The 26,663-nt window shown below is 48.1% G+C and overlaps 1 protein-coding gene across 2 annotated transcripts in view; it reads left to right on the top strand.

Moving 5' to 3' along the window:
* LOC147446820 (ARP protein (REF)) overlaps positions 1 to 26,663 on the top strand; it is a 192,470-nt gene that overhangs the window by 6,812 nt on the left and 158,995 nt on the right. For both annotated transcript variants that reach the window (XM_086522788.1, XM_086522787.1), the window contains exons 3-5: positions 11,636 to 11,806; positions 11,902 to 12,086; positions 12,543 to 12,648. In XM_086522788.1, the coding sequence (XP_086378914.1) occupies positions 11,636 to 11,806; positions 11,902 to 12,086; positions 12,543 to 12,648 (462 nt within the window). The remainder of the gene's footprint in view (positions 1 to 11,635; positions 11,807 to 11,901; positions 12,087 to 12,542; positions 12,649 to 26,663) is intronic.

Below are 26,663 nucleotides of genomic sequence, written 5' to 3'. Positions count from 1 at the left end.
TGTGCCTTATGCTTCAGCTTGTGGTTCACTTATGTATGCTATGGTTGCTACTAGGCCTGACATAGCCCATGCAGTGGGAGTTGTGAGCCGGTTTATGGCTCATCTAGACAGGTTGCATTGGGATGCAGTGAAGTCCATTACGAGGTACTTGAAAGGGACTAAAAACAAATGCGTCTACTATGGTAAAGGACCAATGGAGTTGAAGGGATTTTGTGACTCTGACATGGCTGGTGATGTGGATACACGGAAATCCCCAAGTGGCTATGTATTTACTCTTGCGGGAGGTGCTGTTTCATGGTGTTCTAGATTGCAAAAGATTGTTGCATTGTCTACTATAGAGGCTGAATATATTTCAGCCACTGAGGCTTCCAAAGAAGCTATTTGGTTAGCACGCCTATGCGGTGAGTTTGGTTTGCCTGCCAAGGCACCTATGCTTGGTTGTGATAGCCAGAGTGCTATATGTCTGGCAAAGAATGCCATGTTTCATGCACGCACAAAGCATATTAATGTGCGGTATCACTTCATACAAGAAGTGCTTGAGGATGGCCTTATTACATTGGTTAAGGTCCATACATCACAAAATCCAGCCGATGCTCTCACTAAGTGCTTACCCAAAGCACAACATCATCTATGCATAGAGATGGTGGGAGTCACGTAGCTTAAAGGCGCCATTTATGCCTTTAAGTGGGAGGTTGTTGGGTTAAAGGCCTAAATAACCCCTTTTTGTACATTTTTATACTTTGTCCAGGTTCATATTGCACCTGGACACATTTTTTAAAGGTCACTTATAATAAAAGTGGAAAAACCCAAAACTCACTTATTGAGTTTTCCCCAAAAACGTGAGCTCTCTCTCTCTCTCTCTCTCTCTCTCTCTCTCTTTTTCTGCTAGCACTTCCTCTCCTGCTGCTCTTCGCCTCCCCTCTCTGCACACACTGCACTTCCTCGCGTGCTCTTTCACTTGCACACACCGCCGCCGCATGCTCATCACCTGGTAGGCCCTCTGAGAAGCAATCGGCGTGAGAGTGGAGAAAATCTTGGCGTTCTTTATCAAGTTTAGACATATTTGTCCTATCGTTATCGCTCAATTCTTTCATGAAGATCGAGTAAACAAACAGACTGGATTTCATTAATTCAGAAATGGCTGAAGCCGATACAATAGGGACAGACTCGCCCTTAAGTTTAATATCAAGTACAATGGTTCTGCCCTTCTCTGTAGTCAATGTCGCTTTCCTCGCCCGATAATCAACCACGGCGTTGTTCTTGTGGTACCAGGGAATCCCTAAGAGAACATCACAACCCTCCAAAGGCATTATGAAAAAGTCCTCATGCCCCAAATACCCTTGAGAATGCAACCGAAGTTTGCCAATGACAGGTGTAATGGCTACCTCCCTGTTGGGTGCCGCTAGAACTGCCTCCGCAAGTGGTCCCATCCGATCGGGAGTGATCTCGAGTCGCGCCTCCGATTCCGGTGAAATGAAGTTGACCTTGGCTCCTCCATCAAAGAAGACCCTTTATAATATATAGAGTTTTTCTCTTTGCCATGCAAACTGCTAAAAGGAGTGTCTCTGATCAGTTGTAAAATAGGGGTTGTATCCTATGGTCAGGGGCTTGAACCCAACATGAAACCCTTGCTGCATGCCAATGTTACCATGCATTGGGTTTGGCATCATGCCCTGCATACCCCCAAACACTATTCCTGACATATATTGCTGGTTTCCAGGCACATAACCAGCCATGCTCTGAAACACCGATCCACCCCCGAAGTACCCAGGATGTACTGTGGGTGGTAAAAAAACCTGTTGCATAGCCTGGAAACTGGTTCCCTGTCCATTTAATGCAACATTTGGACTCTGAAAGGTGGTGGGCTGAACTAGCAAAGCTTGTGGAATAGGCATCCTAACCACCTGTTCGTGAACAGAAGAACTTCTCTTGGAGCCCCACGTGACTCCGCAACATGTGAGTGCTCCCCCCCCTTGCTGGGACTCACAAGGGACCTGAGCTTGAGCCTCAACAAGCTCTAATGCATGATTTCATGCTAGTTTTAGTGCTAGGCTTCATTATGGCTGAGTCTGCCCTTGATCTCCGGAGTCATGACAGAAACTCAGTACGCTGAACTTTATGTTGATGTATGCTCATGTGTGTGTGCGTGTGGTGTGTGTTGTGTTGGGGAGCATATGTTAGTACCTAGTTCTACACCCACTATTGGGCACTGACGACGTTAGTGGGGATGTCGTGGTATTTAGTCAATACTATGCATGATGGAGCTGATGGTTATGTTGTCTTGTGGGTGACTACCATGGGTCTATACCTTGCACTTTCCTTCAAGGGTGAATCTGGGCTTATCCTGGATTCTATCCTGGATTCATCTAGGTATATCTAATGCATGAGACAGTTGCCTTGTCTGCTGTGACTCTGGTGGCGCTTGCAAAAATTCAATAAACCTAGGATTCTGCACCAACCTAGAAAACACATTCACACCGGCAACCAACTGTGTCCTGAACGCATCCTCATCTAGTTGCCCAATCATAAATCCTTGACCTTGTGGAGCATTCAAATCAACGAAAGGTACAGACAGGGGTGGCCGTGAACTCTTGCCAACCTCAGACACTGGAGGAATAGCCTGTCTGTCCTGTGAAGAGGAACCGTCTTCCATGTCGTCGTTTGTCTTGTCAGCCATAGTGTAATTCCAAGTTCTTGTGCCCTGTGTCTCTGCAGCAAACCAAGGCGATTGTCCCGGCGACGGAACCATGAAACCGACCCGTAGGGCGGTAGACTTTAGCTCTTACCCGATCTTTACAATGTTAAACTTTACTTCAACTTTACGACACAGAGGAACTTCACGAATAAACCTGTGACTGAAATTAACACTGTAAACAAACCACGGCTTGGCAGCTAAAGTGCTACCAACGACACCCTGTAGGCCCCAAAGATTGGCGCCCCTTTTGGTATTTCTTTATTCTTATAAAACTTGAGAGAAAAACCTGCAACTTTTACTAGGCTGAAATTGGCCTACTCTAGCCCGATTTCGGCAACATCACCGTAGTAGGAGGCTTCACAGACAAAATCCCCATGCAAAAGGTGAATTTTCTTGCGCATACGAGCACTTTCCCAAACCTGGCGAGAATCTGCAGCTCGCTGAATTCTCTATTTTCTGCCCCGAAAACGGACCTGTATAGCGATTCCATCACTTCTCCGAAGCTCTTGGGGGCATTAGGAAGCAATTAGGGTCGAAACCCTAAACCTGCAAAAATACACAGGAGGCTGTAATTCACTGTTCCGGGCTCTGTTTTGCGTGCTGGTCGCATTTGTAGCAAGCCCTTGAGCTCCTGCACCTAGAGGGCTACTTGCCCTTTGAATCGGACGAGATTTCTCGCGTGAAATCTCTCCGGATTCACCCGTACCTGAGGGGCATTAGCAATTAGCTAATCCAGTACTTGTGCAAGCGGCTCTTGCCTTGGCAATCGCGCATGAACTCACACAACTGTACATACAGATGAAAGGCCCTCGAGCGGGCATCACGATTCTGTATGCGAAGGGGGAGAAAGATGCACGAGAGCGGAATCATCGTGCTACATAGAGCAAGGGCGAAGGCAAGCTTTCCACTGAAGCTGTGATCACCTGCACCCACTACTCACACACGCAGTGGATCACTTGTGTGCAAAAATCAGCCCTACTTTGAAATTGGGCGGCCGGAAAGTCAGCTTGGAACCACCAAGTGTCCACTTTGCGTCTTTTGAGTTAAATTCCTAGTTCCCACCGACTTATAAAGTATAGCGAGGGGCCTAAATAACTTTGAACTGAGCCTAGACACCCTTCTACTGCTCAGATTCCAGTGCCGACTGGCCCGACCATCTCGTGGCGAACTGCCCTTCCCGATCGCGGGTGAAACTCTTGGTTGTGGGCCGTTTCACACTGGCCACACAATGTTCGGCCATTTGTGACTTCAAAAAGAGGGTCCCAAAAATTAAATGAAAATCAAGGGAAAGAAACCAACCACTAAGGTTAGTGCTTGCCACAGCCTTGTGACACTGTCAGAGTGGTGCTCCTGCATCCGTTGTAAGGAAGCAATGCCTCATTTGAGCGGCTTCTCCTCCTCCTTGGCCGCAGCCAAGCGAGCTGCAGACTCTTGAAGGAAGAAGCGGCTAAGCTCAGCAAGTCTAGTGGCCACTCTGCTAGCAGGTCTCTGTCCACTCCGCTAGCAGGTCTCTGTCCAAAGTACTACTATCCGCTCTCTGAGCTCTGGGGAAGCTCTGTATCTAGCAAAATCCTCTCTGGGATGCGTAGCATCACACTCCCACTCCTCTTTTTGTCTGTCACAGTAAGAATCACTAGTGCATGATCCAAGAAAGAAGTCCCTGCGAGAATGCAAACAAATCCTCCCATGTCACAAATACGGTCACTCACGTAGAGATTCACTCCGCCTACTCTGCGGTCGGAGCGAGAGAAAGATAAGCTGTCTGGAGGTTTCACAAAGCTTGCATGCTGCCAAACATCTGAAATCCTCAAAGTTATACATAACCGCTCCCAAGTTAACAACTCAGCCCCGTGCACAGTAGCATGACGATCTCCAATCCTATCTAAGGGGCCCTCCAACATGTTGAAGTCTCCCCCAACACACCACTGTGCTGCATGCGGCAAAGGCTCTACAATATGTGACCAAAACTCAGCTCTTGCACTCGCCACATTGGGCACATAGATGTTCATAGAAACATCATCTTTGGCATGTAAGCACCATTAAGTGGAATAAACAACAAGGATGGCATGACCTCTATATTCTTCTTAACATCTTTCTTGTCATTATATGCCTTGTGCACCTTCTCAAGTGAACCATCATGATATAATATTGCATTAGAGGTGCTCTTTGTATCCACATCAATGCGTAGAGAAACCTATGGCTCCACATCACCTTGGAATCCAAGCTCTCTCAATCTCTCTAGCTTCCATTCCTTATGCTTTGCAACCTTCACTGCATCATCAAATGTTTTTGGCCTTTTAAGTTCAACCTTTAATCTCAAATCAGCCCTTAAGCTTTGCATAAACATGCTCAATTTAAGCATAAAAGGAGGAACCTCATTGCCCAAAGCAACACACCATCTCTTTCATAAATTATTGAATTGCTTCACAAAGGTATCTACACTTTGATCATCACCCTGTAGAAGCCCTTTGATGGAGTGCCATACATACTCTTGGTCCTCTACCTTCTTATACTTCTCAAGAAAAGCCTTTTTGACCTTATGATAAGTCATCACTTGTAAAGTTTACTTTCAACCAAGACTCATACTTATCATACCATGTCCTTGCATCCTCTCCTCTTGAGCATAAACATTGGATCTTTCTTATTGGCAATAAAACAAGAGAGCTCAAATTTCTCAATGAATTCATTAACATCCTCACCTACATGACTATAAAAGTTCGGAAACTCTACCATCATAGCCATCAAAGTTGTCAATTGAAGGTCACTTAAAGAAGATCCTCCATGGGGTACCAAAACAATATTGGGAAAACTAGAGCAAGGGGCACCTCTATAACAATGTCTCCCAATAGCGCCCAAGACACTAATTCAACACCTCAAACCGTATCAAAAGAACTCCCACAACACCTTAATTTAAAGGTAAGTGATCTTGTGGGAATTTACAAGCACACGCCCACCCAAAAGTCCATCACCGAAACTAGGAAGCACTTGCCTTGGCATAGAATTACAACACACATCGGACAGGGCACTTGAAAAAAAAAAGAGCTTTCCCCTTCACCAGTCAACTCTTTAAACTCACAATTTTTTTTTTCCCGAGAAAAAGATCCTTCTATTAGTTAATGAAACTGCCCATAGGGTTACAACCACCTCTACTAGAGAGGGCTACAACAATCATAAAGGGGAGACTCTCCCAATGAAAAACAACATATGTGCAATGAGGCTAAATCAAGAGATGGAGGAGGGAAAAGCCACACAGGTGGACGGTAGTGCCATCTCAGCACACCCTGGACCATGGTGAAGAAGGGCCCAGGGCGCCAGAGTCGAAGGAAAGCGTCTCTACGCTCTCGCATGCGGTCGGAGCTGCCCTGGAGTCTCTCGAATTGTCCTCTGAGAGTATGGACTAGCTCTAGCCAAAGATCACGAACAATCTTTGCTGGTGGTACAGGGCGAGCCTCAAAGATGCGGAAGCAGCGGGCCCACCAAATGAACCAGAGTGTCAGGCCGCAGATGAGCTCCCAACACTCCTCTCTCTCACTGCACCACTCCTGTGGAGTAAGCTCTTTGGAGTGTAGGTCGACCCCCCTGCATCACTATCATCCTGCTGGTGGAGGATAACTCAAACTGAAGTGCCGGGCCCGTGAGAGTGGACCAAGCAGCTGCCCCCCAAGTGTACTGCCACTCGAACAAAGTGACTCGCCGCAGCTGTCTGGAGTCCCACAACCTCGCCCAAAAAGCTGACAAGAACTTAGGTGTGAGGCCCTCCTCTTGCCAACGAGGTGCTGCAGCAGGACGAGCCTCTTCGTGCTGCCATTATGTGATGTCCCAATCGAACAGTGTACTGAAAGAATGGGATATTTGGATGGTCGGTTGAGGAGAAAGGGTTCCTTTCAAAACCACTCTCCAGGATCCCACTGCACTCGTGCCAGTGGACAACACTCCTAAGCCCACAGCCTCCAGTGGCCAGTCTCAAGAGCTACTGGGTCAGGATCTATGACACAAGTCCTCCCACAAATGCCCACAACTCAGATTGAAAACAACACTTTGCCACCTGTGGGGCCTCTTTTGAAACTCGGTGTAAATGACCCTCACCTTGTAATCCTAACCCTACTATAAAAAATTGGGCCACTCGATGAGACTTTGTAAGTTGGTAAGTCCTTCTGCTTCTTTTGCTTCTATTAGGGTTTAGGCATCTTGGCCAAGATTTGCAGGTTGGCTAGGTTAGGCTTGGGGAGCCCTAACCTGCTGTGTCTTCAGTGGTTTGACATTGCCTCCGAATGCTTCATGTCAGGATTTTGCATAAATCTACTAGTGACTCTGCTAAACAACTAAGAGGGTCATAATATTGTGGGTCCGACCAAGGCTGTCGAGATGATCCTTTAAGTTATTTTTGATAGAAGGGTGGACTAAATAAGTCAAGAAACCAGAGAATTGGCATGTTTGGACCCCCGGGGGGGCGGGGGGGGTGTGGTAAATGTCCGTGGCCCAACTTGGGGGTGCCTTATGAAATGGGCTCAATGTTGGGGTAAGCCCAACTTGTGGCACCATATGGGAAAGCCCCCTAGCCACCTAGGAAAGGATAAATGATGTCATAGTCCAATAGCTAGAGGATGCAACCTGGGCTTGAATTTGGGCTTATCCTAGATTCATCTAGGTATATTTCTTAGTTGTATAGCGGACATGCAGACTTCACATTGTGAAGTTTTCGTCCGAGTTACGACTAGTTGATATTGTGCTAATTCTTTCTATCTTTTGTGGTGCGTATGCCCTATCAACTACCTCATTTTTGTGCTAATTTTTTCGATTTAAAGCTTCTTTTAGTGCTAGGCTTCATTATGGCTGAGTCTGCCCTTGATCTCCGGAGTCATGACAGAAACTCAGTACGCTGAACTTTGTGTTGATGTATGCTCATGTGTGTGTGCGTGTGATGTGTGTTGTGTTGGGGAGCATATGTTAGTACCTAGTTCTACACCCACTATTGGGCACTGACGACGTTAGTGGGGATGTCGTGGTATTTAGTCAATACTATGCATGATGGAGCTGATGGTTATATTATCTTGTGGGTGACTACCATGGGTCTATACCTTGCACTTTCCTTCAAGGGTGAATCTGGGCTTATCCTAGATTCATCTAGGTATATATAATGATTGTAAAGCACTAAGCCTATGTAAGAGGCTATTCTCTACTGATTCTATCATGTGTGTCTATACTCTACACTAATGATCTTGCACTTGGCATAGCCTAACCCTAATCTACAACTCTTTAACCCTAACCCTAACACCATGGTTAAGCTAAGGCTCTAGCTTAACGCTAACCATTGGTGAGTAGGGAGCACTCTTCTCAACAAGTGGTACTAAAGCCGACGGTTCTACACCTAGACCTATAAATTTCTCTTGCATTAGCATCCCTAATAATCCCACTCCCTAATCAACATATGGGCAAGAGCATGCTCCACTACCCTTTGGTGACTAGGAGAAGTGAAAGTCCTTGCATAATAAGCCCTTGCATTCAGTGTGAATTTGGTGATTAGGAGAAGCGAAAGTCACATTTAGCATTGAATACTTGCATAATAAGCCCTTGCATTCAGTGTAATGCAAACATTGTAATTTTTTGCATAATTACCGTGGTCAATTAGTTATTTTTTTTAGCTCACATTACATCACATTACTTGTGTGTGGAGCAAGTGCTCTTGAAGAGCTTTCCATTGAGCCCAAGCACGTTAATTTTCAGAGGGATTAAGCCTGATTACAACTAAGTGGAAGTGCAAGAGTTTTGCTTCTTTTTCTCTCTGGAATACCACTGTAGAACTGCAGCTGAAGGGTGTGTGTGTGTGGCTCTTGCGACATTTAATGCTCATTGCTTTTTTTTAAAAGCTATACGACTTTTTTTTTTTTGTAAGAAAAAGATCCTTCCATTAGTTGATAAAACTGCCTAGGGCTACAAACCACCTCTACTAGAGGGGGCAACATCAAAAGCATGGGGAGATTCTCCCAGTGAGTAAACAAAATATGTACAATGAGACCAAATCACAAAATGGGAGGAGGGAAGAGCCTCATTGGTGGCTGCTAGTGCCATCTGGGTGCACCTGGACCATGGAGAAGGCCCTGGGTGCCAGAGTCACAAGAAAGCCTCTCTGCGCTCCCGCATGCGGTTGGAGCTGCCTTGAAGTCTCTCGAACTAACCATTGAGAGTATGAATCATCTCCAACCAAAAGTCACGAACAGTCTCCGTCGGTGGGACAGGGCGTGCCTCGAAGATGCGGAAGCAGCTGGCCCGCCAGATCAACCAGATTGCCATGCCATATATGAGCTCTCAGCACACCTCTCTCTCACTGCACCACTCTTGGGGGTTAAGCTCTGTGACAGGCTGAAGTGTAGGTCGGCCCCCTTGAATCACTATCATCCTGCTGGTGGAGGCTAACTCAAAATGGAGCGCAGGGCCCGTGAGGGTGGACCAAGCTACAACACCCCAAGTGAACTGTCGCGCTATGGAAAGAGCTGGCATTAGTCGAAGTACCGAAGCCACTGTGTCATGGGGCAGTCCCACAGATAGTGACGTTGACTCTCCAGAGGATGGTCACAAGCTGCACAGGCTGCCGACAAGCCACTATGTACTAGCCAACTCCTCAATGCTGTAGCTCTATGTGCAACTAGCCATTGTAACAAAGTGACTCACCTCGGCTGTCTGGAGTCCCACAACTGCTCCCAAAAACCTGACAAGAACTCAACTGTGAGACCCTCCAGCTATACGACTTCTTTGTGAGTAATCACTGGTGAAAGTCTCCTATTCATAGGAGGCAAGATTAGTCAAAGGCACAAAAAGGGAGGGCGCTCACACAGACTAAAGCCATTTGGCAGATTTCAAAAAATTGCTCAGGTAGATTTAATAGATCCCGTTGGCATCGGGTCTGTCCGATTCAGTCGACTGGAGTTGATCCTGAGCCTCAGCTTCTGCATATGCATGGTGGCTGCCCTTAGTTTGGTAGAACATATTAACATTTCCTACTAGCGCTTTGACAGCATATCCTTGAGCGTTGGCAAACGGTGGTTGACCCGGCCAATTGACGCCCGGTTTCTGCTCGTCACCAATTGCTGGCTCATGGTCCTTTGCGCTACTAGAAGCCTACTACACACAAGGCAGCCACCTGGTATTTCGCTCTCGGTAGTGCTGTTAACCCAGTTGCTTGTGACTTTCCCTCGCTATCTCTTTAAAGTGCAGACTGGCAAGCCATTTGTTTTGTGTGCTTAATTATAATATTTTTGTTTATTTGAAATCACACCATTGAACGTCGAGTTCCCACAACCACTCGAGCTCGTTTTTGAAAGAGTTTCTAGCCACAAGCTCGACCCGAGTTCCCACGGCTGCGAGGAACATCGGCCACCGACCTTCGCCATCGAGCACAAGAAATAACCGCGACACAAGCTCAAGCACACTTTACAAGGTCAAAAGCACATTGGTGACTATGCCAACCCATGTAAGAGGATTAGACATTGCTATGACACATGGTAAGACCTCCCTCATGAGGCATCACATTATACACGCACACAATATACTCACAGAACATGATATGTATGTGTGTATTACACCATTAACCAAGAAGGCCGCACCTTGACAAAATGGACCAACGACACCAATGAAGATTTAGAAATTCAACATACAAATGAGACGAAGTGACGAATGACAACATGAAGACGACAACACATGAAGCCAACGAAATGAAGATGAAGAAGACGACAATGACAACAACAAGCGACAATGACAACAAAATGAAGGCAATTTTGAAGAGGATACACATGACAACCTCTTCACTCATAAATGAATGAATGAATGAATGAACAAATTTGTATTATTTATGACTACTAGTGAACCTACTAAATCTCACTTGTGAATGATAGTGGTGAATCCAAATGAGAACCGCTATGGTGTATCATAGGACATTGAACCATGATGATGAATCAAATTGAACCGCCGTGACATATCACGTAGATGAATCATGTTAGCTTAGGAGTACACCGTGACATGAACCCTAAAACACATTTTAGCTTTCTGGTTCCTAAGTAGCATCTGTAGGGGGTAGTCCTTCCGGCAACTATTAATTCTTGGATGACACGGTGTTTGAACTGTTTTTGCCTCCTATGTACGATCATAATCTCCGGTTCCTGTAACGAAATAGTATTTATTCCCTTTCCATGTGGAGTGAGTTTTTCCACTTGTAGATTACATAGGAAGGTTGGAAGCACCTCACCTCCTTTGGGACAATTATGGTCCTCAATGATTAATGAGGGAACATGTTCATGAATAAAAGTTTCTGGTTACCAAGTAGCATCTGTAGGAGGTAGACCTTCCAGGCAACTATAAATTCTTCAATGACATGGTTTCTCAACCCTTTCTGCCTCCTATCTAGTATCTTGTTTGGACTACGGTCATAGTCTCCGGTTCTTGTAACGAAATAGTATTTATTCCCTTTCCATATGGAGTGAGTTTTTCCATTTGTAGATTACATCATGCTGTGTGTCAATCCTAGATGCCTAATCCACTCACATATTGTCTATGAACACTCTTTTGAATAATGCAAGTTATTGCTCTCTCTATAGCATCAATGCTTCACTTTGTTATCCACAGTAAGTGCAAGTACAAAAATTGCATGCTATGAACGTCCTTTGTTGTCAGATCACTTGAATCCTCCTAGTAGAAATTATCATCAGAGGCAACGAGGGTTGGTTTGCGGTTATGGTAAACTATCTGGATTTTAGGTTCAGTCAATCATTCAATAGGGGAGAGCTGTCTAAAAGCTAGCTGTGGTTAAATTTTGTCCCCACTTTAAGCATACCTATTTCAATTTCAAGTGTTAAGGCTAGCTATCTATGCATATGTTTTGCTTTCTTGATTGATCAATTTTTCTGTAACTTTCCCCTAGGCATACTGACATGCTATTTGAAAGTTCAGGAAGAGCTCTGGCTTTGGCTCTGGCCAAAAGAGGTGTTCAGCTCTCTCTTGTAGATTTTTCCGAATCAGCTGGTTTGGAGACAGTGAGACTAGTGCAAGATGAATACTCAAAGCTTGGGCACTTGCAAAATCTTAGAGCAATCTTTATCAAGTGTGATGTTACTCAGCCTGGTACGAAGCTAACGTTCAGGACTCTTTTGCATTCCTGTATAGTTTTGATGTCAATTTAAGAACCTGGAGAAAAACTTAAGTGTCTGTGGCTGCAGAGGAGATATTTTCTGTTTTCCAAAAGCATGAAGAAGTTTTTGGAAGATTAGACATCTGCATTAACAGTGCTGGAATCAGTGAAAGGGGCCAGCTCTTTGAGGACCGCAGTAATGATGGCACTGGTCCTTGGCGTAAAGTGCTAGATGTGAACTTGATTGCAGTGATTGATTGCACCAGACTAGCTGTAAGCTTGTGAACTGTTTCCATAAATTCCAGATTTTGTTTAAGAAATAAAGAAAGTTGTGGTTTTCTGTAAAGTTTCCGCTCTTGTAACTCTCTTTCATGATTGTAGATCAGGCAATGACTATACATCATACTTCAGCAGATAGTTTCTCCATCTTTTGTACATCACAAATTCATGTGAGGTTTAAAGGGGTCATGCTAGAGAGGACCTGACATGTTATGCACGCTTTTTAAAAGCATGGCGTGTAAAGCATTTAATGGGAAGCTTTAACTTCATTTGAATTGGGATGCGAACATGCTTCTTCACCTTAATTTTTCAATACATCTGGAGCCTGGGCTAAGTCATTCGTTTGAGCAGGACAAATGTTCAAAAACCAGGGCTGGCAATTGATTGTCAAGTGCATTTTTCTTGAATCTGTGCTTCAAACTCACAGGAAAAGAGGAATTTCTTATGCAGGTTCAGGTCATGTTGAAAGCAGGCAAAGGGGGAACCGTGTTGAATGTTGCCTCTGCTGCTGGATTGTATCCTTCCTTTGATGGACCGGCATACTCATCATCCAAAGGTTTGTTGTTACCACTTTGTTCATTTGTCAAAAAGTTGGTTTTTTTTTTTGGTTCGGGAAAACTTATGTGCACAGAGACGGCCAGGTTTTGTGTTCCATAACCACAAAGTTCAGAAGTGTCACAACTAGTTCTATTTTGTACAATGCCAGAAAGGGAAGATGTTTGTATGCCCCCATCTCAGTAAAAAACTCCCAGCCTATGGTCTACAAAGTCCCAAAGGTAGCAAAAGACACAAAAAGGTTAAATGCAACTTCCCAGATGGTGCAATAAATATTTGGTTGTTGAAGTTAACTAGTACAATGCAAGAATGTACCAGCACAGGCTTCTAAAATGCCAAACCATGCGAACTTTTCTTGGGCCCGATTGCATAAGTCTTGGATGGCTTTCCTTTTTATTTCACTCTCATATAGTAAACGCATTCCTATATCAAGTGCAGGAGAACTATACACAAGGGATCTGTGTTTGTCTGTCCGCTTCCTCTATTTCGTTTCCTCATAGGATGAATTTGGCATTTGAGCCCACATGTTATTTTCAGCCTCCGGGTTCCTCTTGGTTTATGCAAACAATTGCTGTCCTTAAACGATTCAGCCAAAGCCTCTCAAGAAATTTGCAGAGCTTGTCCACTTTTGCAAAATCATCCTCCCCCCCTCCCCCTTCTTTTTCAAAGAAAGGAAGGAAAACAAACCATGGAGTGTCGACTTTCTCTCGCTCCAATGATGTGAAAATGCTCAATTGTGTTGCAAGAAGCTTGGAACCACTTTATCCAATTGCCGCTCTCTTGGGTTCTTTCAAGTCTTCATATCCAGCTATGCTCCACGTGCATAGGCCCCAAATAAAAGCGTTAGAAAACGAATTATTTGGCGGATCGTCTTCTTCCAGCATTGCTATTTGTCAAGGGTTTGAAGAGAAGCTTATCAAATCACATTCCAATTGTAACGGCCTACTAGCGAGACAATCACAAATCCAAGGGATTCGGGTTCAATTCTTTCCCAATTCAAGAATGACTTGCTTTGAAGGAAATTTTATCTTTGATGAAGATTGAGGCCCCATAGGTGGCAGAGTGCTCTTTTCAGAGGATCCGAGTGGTGGGCATCTGTGGGAGGACTTGTGTCATCGATCCTGACCTAGCTGCTCTTGCGACTGGACATTGGAGACTGTGGGCTTGGGAGTGCTGTCCACTGGCACGAGTATAGTGGGATCCTGGAGAGTGGCTTTGGAGGGACCCCCTCTCTTCTGCAGACCACCCAGGTGTCCCTTTCTTTCAGTACACTGTTCGACTTGGACGTCACATACTGGCAGCACAGAGAGAGGCTCGCCGTGCTGCAACACCTCATTGGTAGGAGGAGGGTCTCACAGTCGAGTTCTTGGCAGCTTTTTGGGAGAGGTTGTGGGACTCCAGACTGCCGAGGCGAGTCACTTTGTTTCAGTGGCTGGTCGCACACAGAGCTACAACAGTTGGGAGTTGGCTTGTGCATTGTGGCCTCTCGTCCGCATGCACAGCTTGTGACCACCTTGTGGAGAGTCATCGTCATTGTCTTTGGGACTATCCCTTGGCACAACAGGTGTGGCTTTGTGTTCTTCGGCTGATGCCTGCTCTTTCCACGGCTCGGCAGTACACTTGGGGGGTAGCTGCTTGGTCCACTCTCACGGGCCCGGCACTTCAGTTTGAGCTATCATCCACCAGCAGGATGATAGTGATGCAAGGGGGGCGACCTACACTCCAGCCTGCCACACAGAGCTTACTCCACAAGAGTGGTGCAGTGAGAGAGGTGTGTTGGGAGCTCATCAGTGGCCTGACACTCTAGTTTATCTGGCAGGCCCATTGCTTCCGCATTTTCGAGGCGCGGCCTGTACCACCAGCAGAGACTGTTCGGGATCTTTGGCTTGAGCTAGTTCATACTCTCAGAGGACAGTTTGAGAGACTCCAGGACAGTTCCGACCGCATGCGGGAGCACAGAGAGGCTTTCCTTCGACTTTGGTGTCCTGGGCCATTTTTCACCATGGACCAGGGTGTGCTCAGATGGCACTACCGTCCACCTGTGTGGCTCTTCCCTCGTCCCATCCCCTGATCTAGCTTCATTGTACATATGTTGTTTTTTCATTGGGAGAGTCTCCCCATCATGATTGTTGTAGTCCTCTCTTGTAGAGGAGGTTGTAGCCCTATGGGCAGTTTCATTAACTAATAGAAGGATCTTTTTCTCGGAAAAAAGAAAGGGAGGGTGCATCCAAGGAGTATTGGAATGGAGGCAGTCTATCCATGCTGAAGCCGTGTAATTAAAACCATGATGTCATCTGCCATACCAACATGCTGTGTCCCCTTGTAGCACTAGCTGTCGGGATGTCTCATATGCTAGACGAGCATATTTGTCTCTAAGAAGGTCCCATAAATTATGCATAAAGGAAACTTATTTAGTAAGGGCCTCAACTACGAGAGGAGGGCCAGCTAGCTCAGCCCGAATAATCTCATGTGGCACTAAGGCCTTGCCCGAATCATCCAAGAGATCATAGAGACTAGAGGCCTCTCCATACGTCTCCATCCATCGATGCTACCAGATCTGCCTTGGTGGCCCCCAAATCTGAACCCCATAGAGCATAGTTAAAGCCACTAGAGTGTCAAGAAGCCACAACTTTGTTCGAGGTTCCTGAAACTGAACCTGCGAACGCATCCTCTCCAAACCTCCCAAGGATGCATAAGCTCTCATCAATCTAGTCTCTGCTGCTCTCCTCAATGAAAATGCCGGTCCACTGAAGATTACCCCAAGATAGGTGTATGCATCTGTATACTCCACCGTCTCCTGGCTATATGTAAAAGGAGGTGCTGACCTCCTGACCCACTGTGGTGTGGTGCTAAACACCATAACCTTGGTCTTCCCCAGGTTAACAGACAATCCACTATCGTGGGCAAATGTGTACAAAGCATCTAAATGACATTGCATCCCCTCCAGAGAGTCGGAAATCAGCACAATATCATCAGCATATAACAGTAGTGGGATCCATGTCCCTGCCAACTGTGCTCATCTATCATCGTCCCTCTCAATGTAGTCAGCAACCTCATCCACATACATGCCAAATAGTGTAGGAGATAGAAATCCATAATCGGGGATGCGCGCGCTCGCTGCTGCAGTGCACCCACCCTCGCTGCGCCATCGCCATCGCTGCCCAGCCCCCCCCCCACGTGCTGCCCGCTGCCTCCCTCGCGCTACCTTCAGCCCCCGCTGCCCCCCGCTCGCCTATCCCCTGCCGCCTGCACTCAGCCCCCGCTGCCCCCCCCTTGCGCTGCCCTGTCCCAGCCCGTCCGCCCGCCATCAGCCCTTGCTGCCGCCGCACGCCCTCAGCCCCAGCTCTCTCGCCGCTGGCCCGCTTGCTCCAACCCGTTTTATCACAAACCCCCCCCCGCCCGCCGGGACTCGGTCCGTTCGCCCGTCAATTTGGGCCATCCGCCTCGGTTACTCCCTGCAAATTCGGCACCTTCGGCATTTGTTTCAACTCCTTGGAGCAGTGTTGACGCGCCCTTTTGGAGCACCCTCCCGTCGTCGTCCTCTTCTTACGCCACGGCAGTAGACACAGATGGAGGCTCCAGCTTTGCCACAGAGGAACTCGCTAGAAGCCCCTTCGCCCGACCCCGCTGAGCCCACCATTCGACTTGCTCTCTCGCCTACAAAGCAAGCGAGCCTTGCCGCTGAGGTAGAGCGATTGTAGGCGACCTCGGTCATCTGCAAGATTCTCGGTACCCGACCTAGCAGAGGAGAGCTGCGAGACCTTCTCCAGGCCCGCCTTCTCGCAGAGGTGGGAAAGATTTTGGATGTCCAGATTCTCGGACGGGGGTACTATCAGATTGAGTTTGAGTCTTCCGAGATGGCGTTGAAGGTCATAGCTATGAGTCCACTGGCCATCCGAGCCTCACGTGCCCACTTTCGACAATGGCGACATGGTTTTGACCCAGCTTCGGATGTTCTAGTAGAGGAGGCAGACATCCCCATCTTAGTCTGCTTTCCGGGTTTACGGAGAGAGTACCTACCACTTCTTTCCAGGATCGGCTCCGCCATTGGGACTGTCCTGGAGACACCTCGCACGGCAGCATCAGTAGCTGCCAAGGCGGCTGGCATTCCCTCAGTTCGAGTTTTGGTCAGAGATACCCACACTCTCTCGAAGGTTATCCTTTTACCTCGGGTTAGTGGGGGTTGGTTTCGACAGAGTGTGGAGTACTCGGGCCTCCCGAACCAGTGCTTCATTTGCCGACAGATGGGCCATCTAGCGAAGACCTGTCCACGGAGGAGGCCACGACATGCACCACAGCCTCAGCCCCAGCCTGCCTGGGCTGGCCCGCAGCCACAGCCACCGGCATAGCGTACAGATGCAGAGCCACCCTCCGAGCCTGGGGCTCCAGCGAAGGAGGGGTGGTAGCAGGCCCGTGGCCCATTGGCCAAGTTTGCGGTGACACCCCTAGACTCAGCAGGATGTAGGCACATTGTGGTGTACTTCTTTGTTGATACTAAGTGTTTGCCTTGCTATGTATACATTCATGAGGACTCCGGGACAGAGGAGGTTGCGATGTGTAATGAGGACGTTATGATACCTTTTGGTTAGCTGCTTTTGGACCTGGAGGCATCCAGGGAGGGGTATGTATGACTATTGCGGACTCACTACAGCAGGCCATTGTGGGTAGAGGGATTATTGTGCCGGGCAGGGCTCAGTGGATTACTATGCAGATTCAGGGTGGCCTGGTGGGCTTCCTGAACATCTATGCGCCCAATGTGGCGAGTGCTCGTGCAGAGTTTTGGTCACAGATTGTTGAGTCTTTGCCATAGGCCGATCATTGGTGTATAGGAGGGGATTTCAACATGTTGGAGGACCCTTCTGATAGCATTGGTGGCAGCCATGCTACTGTGCATGGAGTCGAGTTGGCAGCTTGGGAGAGGTTTTGTATGACTTTGAGGGTCTCGGATACATGGCAGCACTCTGGTTTTGTGAGCCCCCCAGACAGTCTTACCTTCTCTAGATCGGACCGCAGAGTGGGAGGAGTGAATCTATCGCGCATAGATCGCTTCTACACTAGTGACCACTTCAGTGACATGGGGGGTTCCGTGGGCATCCTGGAAGGGACTTCCTTCTCGGACCATGCACCAGTGATCCTCACAGTGGCAGACAGGTAGAGGAGTGGGAGCACGATGCTCCGCATCCCAGAGAGGGTCTTGTTGGACTCAGCACTCAGAGAGAGGGTAGAGGCTCTCTGGACAGAGGGCATGGACAGACAGGATTCACCAGCAGACAGAGTGGCCTCAGGCCTAGCTCAGCTTAGCCACTTTTTTCTTCAGGAGTCCCTAGCTCGCCGGGTTGCAGCGAGAGAGGCGGAGCAGCGTCTCAGACGGGGCATTGCTTCACTACAGAGGCTGCAGGAGCAGCACCCAGACAGTCCATGGTTGGAGGAGTAGTTACAGCAGGCTCGACAGGAGCTTGCTAGCACAGACGAGAGGCGTCATGAGTTTGCCTTCCACCGACAGGCATCTCAGTGGACTCAGGTGGGTGACAAAGTGACTGGTGCTTTTTTTGAGACAGTGGGGCCTCGGCACTCGCATGCCAAGGTCGGTCAGTTGAGGAGGCCCGATGGGTCAGTTGCTTGTGAGCCCGAGGATATGCGTGCAGTCGCTACTGACTTTTACCGTGAGTTACTGTCGGCTGAGCCTCAGTCAGAGCGGCAGGATGCATACAGGGAGCAGGTTTGGGCACAGATGCCTTGTCTTGTGACAGAGGAGATGCGCCAGAGGCTAGAGATGCCACTTCAGCTTGAGGAGCTGCACATAGCTCTGAGGGCCCTCCCTCGTGGTAGCTGTCCAGGAGAGGATGGGTTGACTCCTAGCTTCTTCTTGGAGTATTGGGACCTGCTTGGCCCAGATCTTTGTAGTGCTTTTCAGTACATTTTGCACACAGGAGTGATGCCGGACAGCATGATTGAGGGCCTGATTTACCTCATTCCCAAGGAGGGTGGCTCCTTGGATGAGATTCGACAGTGGCGACCCATCACCATCCTCAACTCAGCCTACAAAATTCTTGCCAAGGCTCTGAGTTTGAGGATTCAGCCACTTTTAGAGAGCCTTATACATGGGACTCAGACAGGTTTTGTCAAGGAGCGCAGTATCCTTGACAACATCTTTACTTTTTGGAAGGCTTCTGCTTTGGCATGGCTCCGTGGTGAGGACCTTGTGATTCTTCTTCTCGATTTTGAGAAGGCCTACGACCGAGTTGACTGGGACTTTCTAGAGGGCACTCTTCGCAGGATGGGCTTCTCAGATGCTTGGATCAGAGGGGTGTCAGCTTTGTACAGACAGGCTCACAGTCAGGTGCTTTTGGCAGGGGGGAGAGGTGAGCGCTTCATGCTCACACGCTCGGTCAGATAGGGCTGTCCTCTGGCCCCCTTTCTCTTTCTGTTCTATGCGGAGGCGATGAGCAGATTTCTGGTGTCACTGCAGGTTGGTCTGAGGGGCTTAGCACTCCCTATTCGGGGAGAGGAGCTACTGGACGCTGAGTTTGCCGATGACTCAGCCTTGTACTTAGATGGCCAGGAGGCCAATCTTCACAGATGTGAGCAGGCTCTGGAGACCTTCTGTAGTGCATCGGGCGCACTGATCAATTGGAGAAAGACAGTGGCTTTCTCGGTTGGTAGTGCTCCTATGCCAGATTGGATGCCAGGAGAGGGTTTCAGGTGGATTCCCCCAGGGACTGCAGTTCGATACTTGGGTTGTCAGGTTGGTTTGGACTTGTCTCCCGAGCAGCAGATTGCTCCTCTTCTCGTGTCCATCAGGAGAAAGCTGTTACATTGGAGCTCAGCACGTCTGTCGCTGGTTGGTAGAGTAGTAGTTGCCAACCAGGTGTTGTTGGCGACTAGGTGTTGTTGGCGACTATGTGGTACATCACTTCCTGCCGGATCTTCTCGAGTTCTTGTATCAGCCAGGTAGAGAGGCTGATCAGGAACTTCCTTTGGTCAAGCTGTGACACTCAGATGGACCGAGCCAAGGTGGCTTGGTTGGTCATCACACTTCCTTGTTCTCAGGGAGGGCTTGGGATCATTGATCCAGCATAGCAGAGCAGAGCCCTTCTAGGGAAGTTCATAGTCAGAGGACCTTTTCCAGGTGAGGAGCCCTGGAAGGAGTTCTTGTTGCAGAGGCTTCGTGCCAGGGTGCCTCAGTCAGGAGGCCCTTGGCAACCTTCGACCAGATGGATCTTTGCAGAGATGCGCCGAGTTGGTTTGAGCAGGAGACGGAGGACCACTTCGCTGTGAGTTTGCTTCGTTCTTGGGAGCTCTTACGGCGTGGCTTGGAGCAGCGACAGCCGATGTGCACGGAGGAGCGTCTACGGCAGCCCCTCGTCTGGAACCCCATGGTTAGCACTCAGAGAGGCCATTTGGTTGGTAGTCGACCGCATGTTTCCTGGGGTCCCATGGCAGCAGGTCCAGCGCGCTCTCTAGGTGACTGGCTAGAGTTCACAGGTTTGGCAGAGGAGATACAGGGTTACTAGCTGCTGCAGGGCATGAGAGGGGTGCAGAGCATGTGTCACGACATCTCAGAGTGAGTTCCAGCGGAGTGGCTCACGCCTCTCGAGCCAGTAGCACCCCGGTGGATGGGAGCCTTCACACGACTGGAGGTTCTCATTTCAGGTAGGGCCTGCTCAGAGGCAGTCCCAGCCCTGTTCTTCGAGCTTCAGGGTGGGGGACGATTACAACGAGTTGCAGTAGAGGCCCTGCAGGTAGCAGAGTGCTGTTTTCAGAGGATCCGAGTTGTGGGCATCTGTGGGAGGACTTGCGTCATAGACCCTGACCCAGCAGCTCTTGAGACTCGTCACTGGAGGCTTTGGGCTTGGGAGTGCTGTCCACTGGCACGAGTACAATGGGATCTTGGTGAGTGGCTATGGAGGGACCCCTTCTCTTCTGCAGACCACCCAGGAGTCCCCTTCTTTCAGTACACTGTTCGGCTTGGACGTCATATACTGGCAGCACAGAGAGAGGCCCTCCTAGCTCCAGCACGTCATTGGCAGGAGGAGGGCCTCACAATTGAGTTCTTGGCAGCCTTTTGGCAGAGGCTGTGGGACTCCAGACAGCCGAGGCGTGTCACTTTGTTTCAGTGGCTAGTTGCACACAGAGCTACAGCAGTAGGAAGCTGGCTTGTGCATAGTGGTCTCTCGGCCGCATGTGCAGCCTGTGACCAGTTGGTGGAGAGTCAGCTTCATTGTCTTTGGGACCGTCCCTCGGCCCAGCAGGTGTGGCTACGAGTTCTTCGGCTGATGCCTACTCTCTCCACGGCTAGATAGTACACTTGGGGGGCAGCAGCTTGGTCTCTCACGGGCCCGGCACTTCAGTTTGAGCTATCTTCCACCAGCAGGATGATAGTGATACAGGGGGGGCGACCTACACTCCAGCCTGCTCTACAGAGCTTACTCCTCAGGAGTGGTGCAGTGAGAGAGAGGAGTGTTGGGAGCTCATCAATGACCTGACACTCTGGTTCATCTGGCGGGCCCGCTGTTTTCGCATTTTTGAGGCACGCTCTGTGTCACCAGCAGAGACTGTTCGTAACTTTTGGCTAGAGCTGACCCATACTCTCAGAGGACAACTAGAGGGACTACAGGGCAGCTCCGACCGCATGCGGGGGCGCCGCGAGGCTTTCCTTCGACTCTTGAGCCCTGGGCCTTTCTTCACCAGTGTCTAGGGTGTGCTCAGATGGCACTACCGACCACCTGTGTGGCTCTTCCCTCCTCCCATCTCTTGATTTAGCCTCATTGTATATATGTTGTTCTTTCATTGGGAGAGTCTCCCCATCATGTTTGTTGTAGTCCTCTCTTGCAGAGGTGGTTGTAGCCCTACGGGCAGTTTTCATTAACTAATAGAAGGATCTTTTTCTCGGAAAAAAAAAATAGTGTAGGAGATAGCGGGCAACCTTGTTTCACCCCAATGATGGATTGAACCAAATCAGAAATCCCCTCTAGAGTGCGTACATGCCCCACTACTGACTTGTATAGAGCCATGATCCCCCAAATCAACTCTTTTGGAACCCCCATCTCTTGCAGTCTGCGCATCAATCTAGCTCTGGGGAGTGTATCGAAGGCTTTGCGGAATTCCACAAAGCAACAATAGATCTGTCTCCCACGTGATCTCTCCTCCTTACTAATGGCTCTGAGTGCTAGAATATGATCAAGAGTAGGGAAACCTCTCTTGAAACCTGCTTGTCGTGCTGCCCGTACACCCTCTCTCTGCCCATCTACTCAATTGCTGCTTAAGGATGGATGCGTACAATTGTGCCAATGTGTGTCCAATCATGATAGTGCGGTAGTTCCCAGGCTCCATAGGGTCCCCTGACTTGAAGATAGGTACAATCGTGGACAAATTCCAAGTATCAGGTAGGCCCGCGCACATGGCACGGTGTCGTGCCACTCTGCTCCCATGACAAGAAAATGAGGAAAGGAATGCTGATTAAGAGTATTTGAATCCTGCATGGTTAATCATTAGTTATAAGGGCTTGGTAACAAGCCAATTTACAAGCTAAAAGTGTGCCAGATGCGGCTTTAAGGGCCGGAAGATGTCTTGGTAATGCTAAACAATGAGTATTCTTGAAGTGGTCATAGCTGGGATTTTATTAATCCAAGTTGAAGTACTCAAAAAGCTCTACATGCCTGTCTTTACGGCTCGTCAATCGGAGCTACGGATAAGAAGTTATGGCATATTGAAGTTTGAGTCGATTGCAAATCCGTACCGGATTGGGCAATTGTAGCTGAGGTGACAGAGATGAAATGAATGCATGGGCCTGAAGTGCTCACTTTGTGGAGCGCGTTGGTCTTTTCAGATCAGTGATCGGAGTCCCGGTCACCAAGATATTAGCCGTTAAAGATTCACTGGGGCCCGGCTCCGTACCAGTCTGGGTCGGCTCGGTCGGGGTGCCATCTGGGAATTTTGGCCTCCTCATCAGGGTTAGTATGCGTTCTATGCAGTTTGAGAAGTCTACGGCTTGGCAGGTAGAGTCCGGTGTCAGTTGTCGGCAATGCTGAGCTGGGTTATTTTGGCATTATTCGAGATGTCGGTATGGACAATAAAAATTCACGATGATATTGTTAGTCAAGGACTGCTAAAGAAAGATGTTGTGCTTGGCGATGCTTTAGTCGGTATGTATGCCAAATGGGGTGTACCAAGGTTGTCGAGTGCTTGGTATTGCTTGTGCAGCGTATAGGCTTAATGTGGTGCCGCTACGAAAACACGAAAAGCTCTTGATGAGCTCATTGTTGAAATGTCGTCTCATGGAGGGTAATGATTGCCGACATGTATACCAAATGTGGCACCATTGCAAGGGCTATGGCGACATGTATGCCCACTATGGAGAAGCCGCCCATATTCTCAAAGGGGCATGGCCGCCCAAATAACTTAAATGGGCACCCCAAAAATAGGGGGAGTATGAACAAGCCAAAGAAATTGAGGGCATGGTGTGCAAGGAGGTCGCAGGCAGCGCAGGTAGAAGAGATGCGCTCGTAGCGTGCAGTGTAAAGCTTGGACGAGCCCGCTGAAGAACCGAGATACACTCAGAAGAGCCTCGCGATCGTGTTTGGTGCTATTCTCGGCGAAATCCAAGCTGTTCGATTTCGGCTTGCCACGTTAGCAAGAGGCCGGACCCATTAGCGACATCGCTAATGGGTGCCTCGCTAATTTTAGCAAGAGGGACATGCACCCATAAGAAGAAAGGGAAAACGTGTGGTGGAAAGATACCTTCACCTCATTATCTTGGGGTTCTTCACCTCCTCGGGAGAAGGAAGCGCTTAAGCTCCTTGCAAAGGACATAGTCTCGAGCTCCTCATAAGCGGGTAATCCCCAAGCTCCTAATCTCCTCCTCATAATTTGATGAGCTCTCTATCCTGGAAGAGAAGGGGAAAGCTCTTAAGCTCGCTTAATCTTCAAGCTTAAGCCCTCAAGCCATCCTAAAGCCATCTCTAATCTCACAAGCTTAACCAACTTCGCCCTTAAGTCATTCGAATTCTCTCTAATCTCCGAAGCTCTCGAAGCCATAAACCAAATCTCTCTAATCCCATACTCAAAACCTCTCTAAGCTCTCGAAGCCAACTGTCCTCGATTCTTCTCAGCCTTAAGCTTAATTCAAGCTTGTTTGATCCGTTGAAGCCAAAGCCCTTAAGCTTTCAGTAGCCTACTCAAAACCTCTTAAGCCATGATTAACTGACTCTTAGCCTCTTAAGCTTTCATAAGCCTACTCAAAACTGGATAAGCCATCTTAAACCTTGAAGACCTTAACCTATAATCACTCATTAACCGCCCAAGCTCATAAGGAAAACCTCTAGAATCTCATAAGAAAAATCTCTCTAAGCTCTGATAAGCCAAGAAAACCTACTCTAATCTCCCAAGCTTAACCTATTTTCTCTCTTAAGCCATTCCTAAACCTACTCTTAACCTCATAAGCTCTCATTAATTGCGGGGAAGCTTCTCGGATCAACCAAGCCAAAGCTCTGGATATCATTAAGCCTTGCTTAGCCATTCGAATCAAACCAAACTTAAGGCGGATCACGATAAACCCATTCAAATCAGAGATTTAAGCCATAAACCTTAAGCCAAATCAGACGGGCATTGGAAGACGGAAGTTCCTATGCGTTAACGGGAAGAAGCAGAAGGCAGTATTAAGCAGGTCATTATCACTTTTCTTCATTATCACCTAGTTTAAGCTAGGATTCATCTTGTAAGGAGCATTTAAGCCTCATTAATGATTGATTAAACATGGATTCTGTCGATTAACTGGAATTAGGCGAACTGTTTGCTTTGAATACTGTTGTCGGTAATTGTGTCTGTTGCACCTTTTTTCCCGCACCTCTCACAGCCAAGGGCCCGGTGCCTTCCCGGCTCACCTTTCGCACAATTATCCCCCGACAATGGTTGAACATTACTGCTAGAAGCTCTGCAAGCAAATCTTTTGCATGTATAAAATGCTCTGTTGCTAGGCCATCGTGATCATATGCTCTCCTAGTCTTCATCTTGTCAATGGCTTTCTTTACCATCTCGGCGGTAAAGGCACGTGTGTGGGCATGGCTTTGGCGAATCTGGAAGAGGTGGCTGCCCTGAGACAGTGTACAGAGATGATGCATACTGACCCCATACTTTTGTAGAGGTGATGACCGGTGGGGGGAGTGCTCATGGAAGAGTCGCCATGCCTCGCTTGAATCTTGGCTTAAAAACAATTGATATAAATCTTGCTGTAGCCGAGCTAGAAACGCCCTCTTCTTTCGTCATACCAAACGCCAAGAAGCAATCCGTGACCGCCTGTGAGTAATGACACCTAGAGGTACCTCCCTCTGGAGTCGGGCTCTCGTCTCTCTGCACTCCTCATCATATCAGCTATTTTGAGGTGTGCTCCCAGAATGTTGGCACTGTCCAAGCTCAGTATTGGGGTATGCCTCTGTTGTTGCATCCTGTAATGTCTGTCAATATATAAGTGAGCTGCCCTAAAGGTCTCCCCGGATCCTCTATGCATACGTCTGTAGATACCATCTATGTAGACAAAATCAGTCTCTGAAGTTAAAATGTATTGGATATGTATAGGTGTTTGTGGAGCTATGATGAACTGGAATGAGACTGTAAATGTGAAGAGAGCATGATCTCTTGCTACCCCAATAGGCCTGGGCCCAACTGTAAAGTCCTGAATAGAGGGTGTGAAACTGGGCTGAGCCAAAACATAATCCACTGTGCTGGTCCCATGTTTATGAGGAAAGCAAGTGAACCCACTCGAGGTTGGAAATCTGTGGAGGCTTTTCAAGATGTGGAGTCCATGTGCAGTCCCCCAAATCTGTCAAGTATCCCCCATATCGAGTGTGCTCTTCAACGTGCGAACACTTGATCAATCCCATGTCACTAACATCCAATTCTCTCAACATTTCCTCTGAGATAAAGTAGAAAGCTGTCTGAGACTGGCCTGTCCTGGCATTGAAGTCTCCCAAAAGAATGACATCTCCATCCCTAGAGAACTCCCATATGTCCTCATCCAATATCATGTAGGGTGACTCCCCCTTGCGTGATGCATAATGAGATGAGCGGGGGGAAAACTAGCATATTGCTTTGTAGAGTAGCCTCCCTGTCTATGCTCCCACTCTGACCCACATATATCTGGCCTGCTCATCCTCCAAACAATATGAATGAGGGGTTGCAACTCCTCCCTAAATAGGACTGCCACACCATCAGACCCATGTCCTCTATGCATTGATCTCACTTCTTGCCTACAAGTAGTCTCCCAACGGTATCCCGTCACTCTAGGGCTGCCAGGAGTCTGATGCGTTTCCGAGTAAAAAATAATGTCTTTTCCCTTAAAGCTATCCTCAGATGCGCCTACATGTAGCGTCATTGATCCGTTACAATTCCATGCTGCCATTTTAAGGTTGGTCCCATAGGTCTTGCTCCGTCATGCTGTGCATTTTTCCAACAACACTACTCTCCCTCCCTTGTAGAGAGCTATTTTCCCTTTCTTCCTTGCCACCTTGATCTCTGGCATCAGTTCTTGCATGTGGGCTACCTGTGTTAGAGTGAGGTCATCACCCAAAAATATCCCAGTTTGCTTGAGTGTTGGTCTCTTTTTCAGGAATTCCTTCCTAGCTTCCAATGTAGGGAAATGTGTAATGAGTGCTCTTTTCCTTGGGCCTTCCTTTCTCATCACTTCCCTTCTTGCCAACTCTCCAAGCACTTGTGTGTGTGGGTTCCTGAACCCTACCTGTCGTGCTGACTGTATGCCCTCTCTCTCTGCCCATCTACTCAACTCATGCTCAAGAATTGATGCACATAGCCTAGCGAGAGCGTGACCAACCATGATGGTGCGGTAATTATTGGAAACTTAGGATCTCCCGACTTGAAGATAGACACAATCGTGGACATACTCCAAGTATCAGGAAAACCCTCATATATGGCTCTATTAAACATCATAGCAAGAGGCTTTGCAAGCATATCTTTGGCATGGATGAAGTGCTCTGCTACCAAACCATCATGATCTTGTGCTCC

Source organism: Adiantum capillus-veneris, chromosome 11 (assembly GCF_014529385.1).
Source record: "Adiantum capillus-veneris isolate H3 chromosome 11, ASM1452938v2, whole genome shotgun sequence".
Lineage (NCBI taxonomy): Eukaryota > Viridiplantae > Streptophyta > Polypodiopsida > Polypodiales > Pteridaceae > Adiantum > Adiantum capillus-veneris.
The sequence above is the reverse complement of the archived record's forward strand: the minus strand, read 5'-3'. Positions and strand labels throughout refer to the sequence as shown.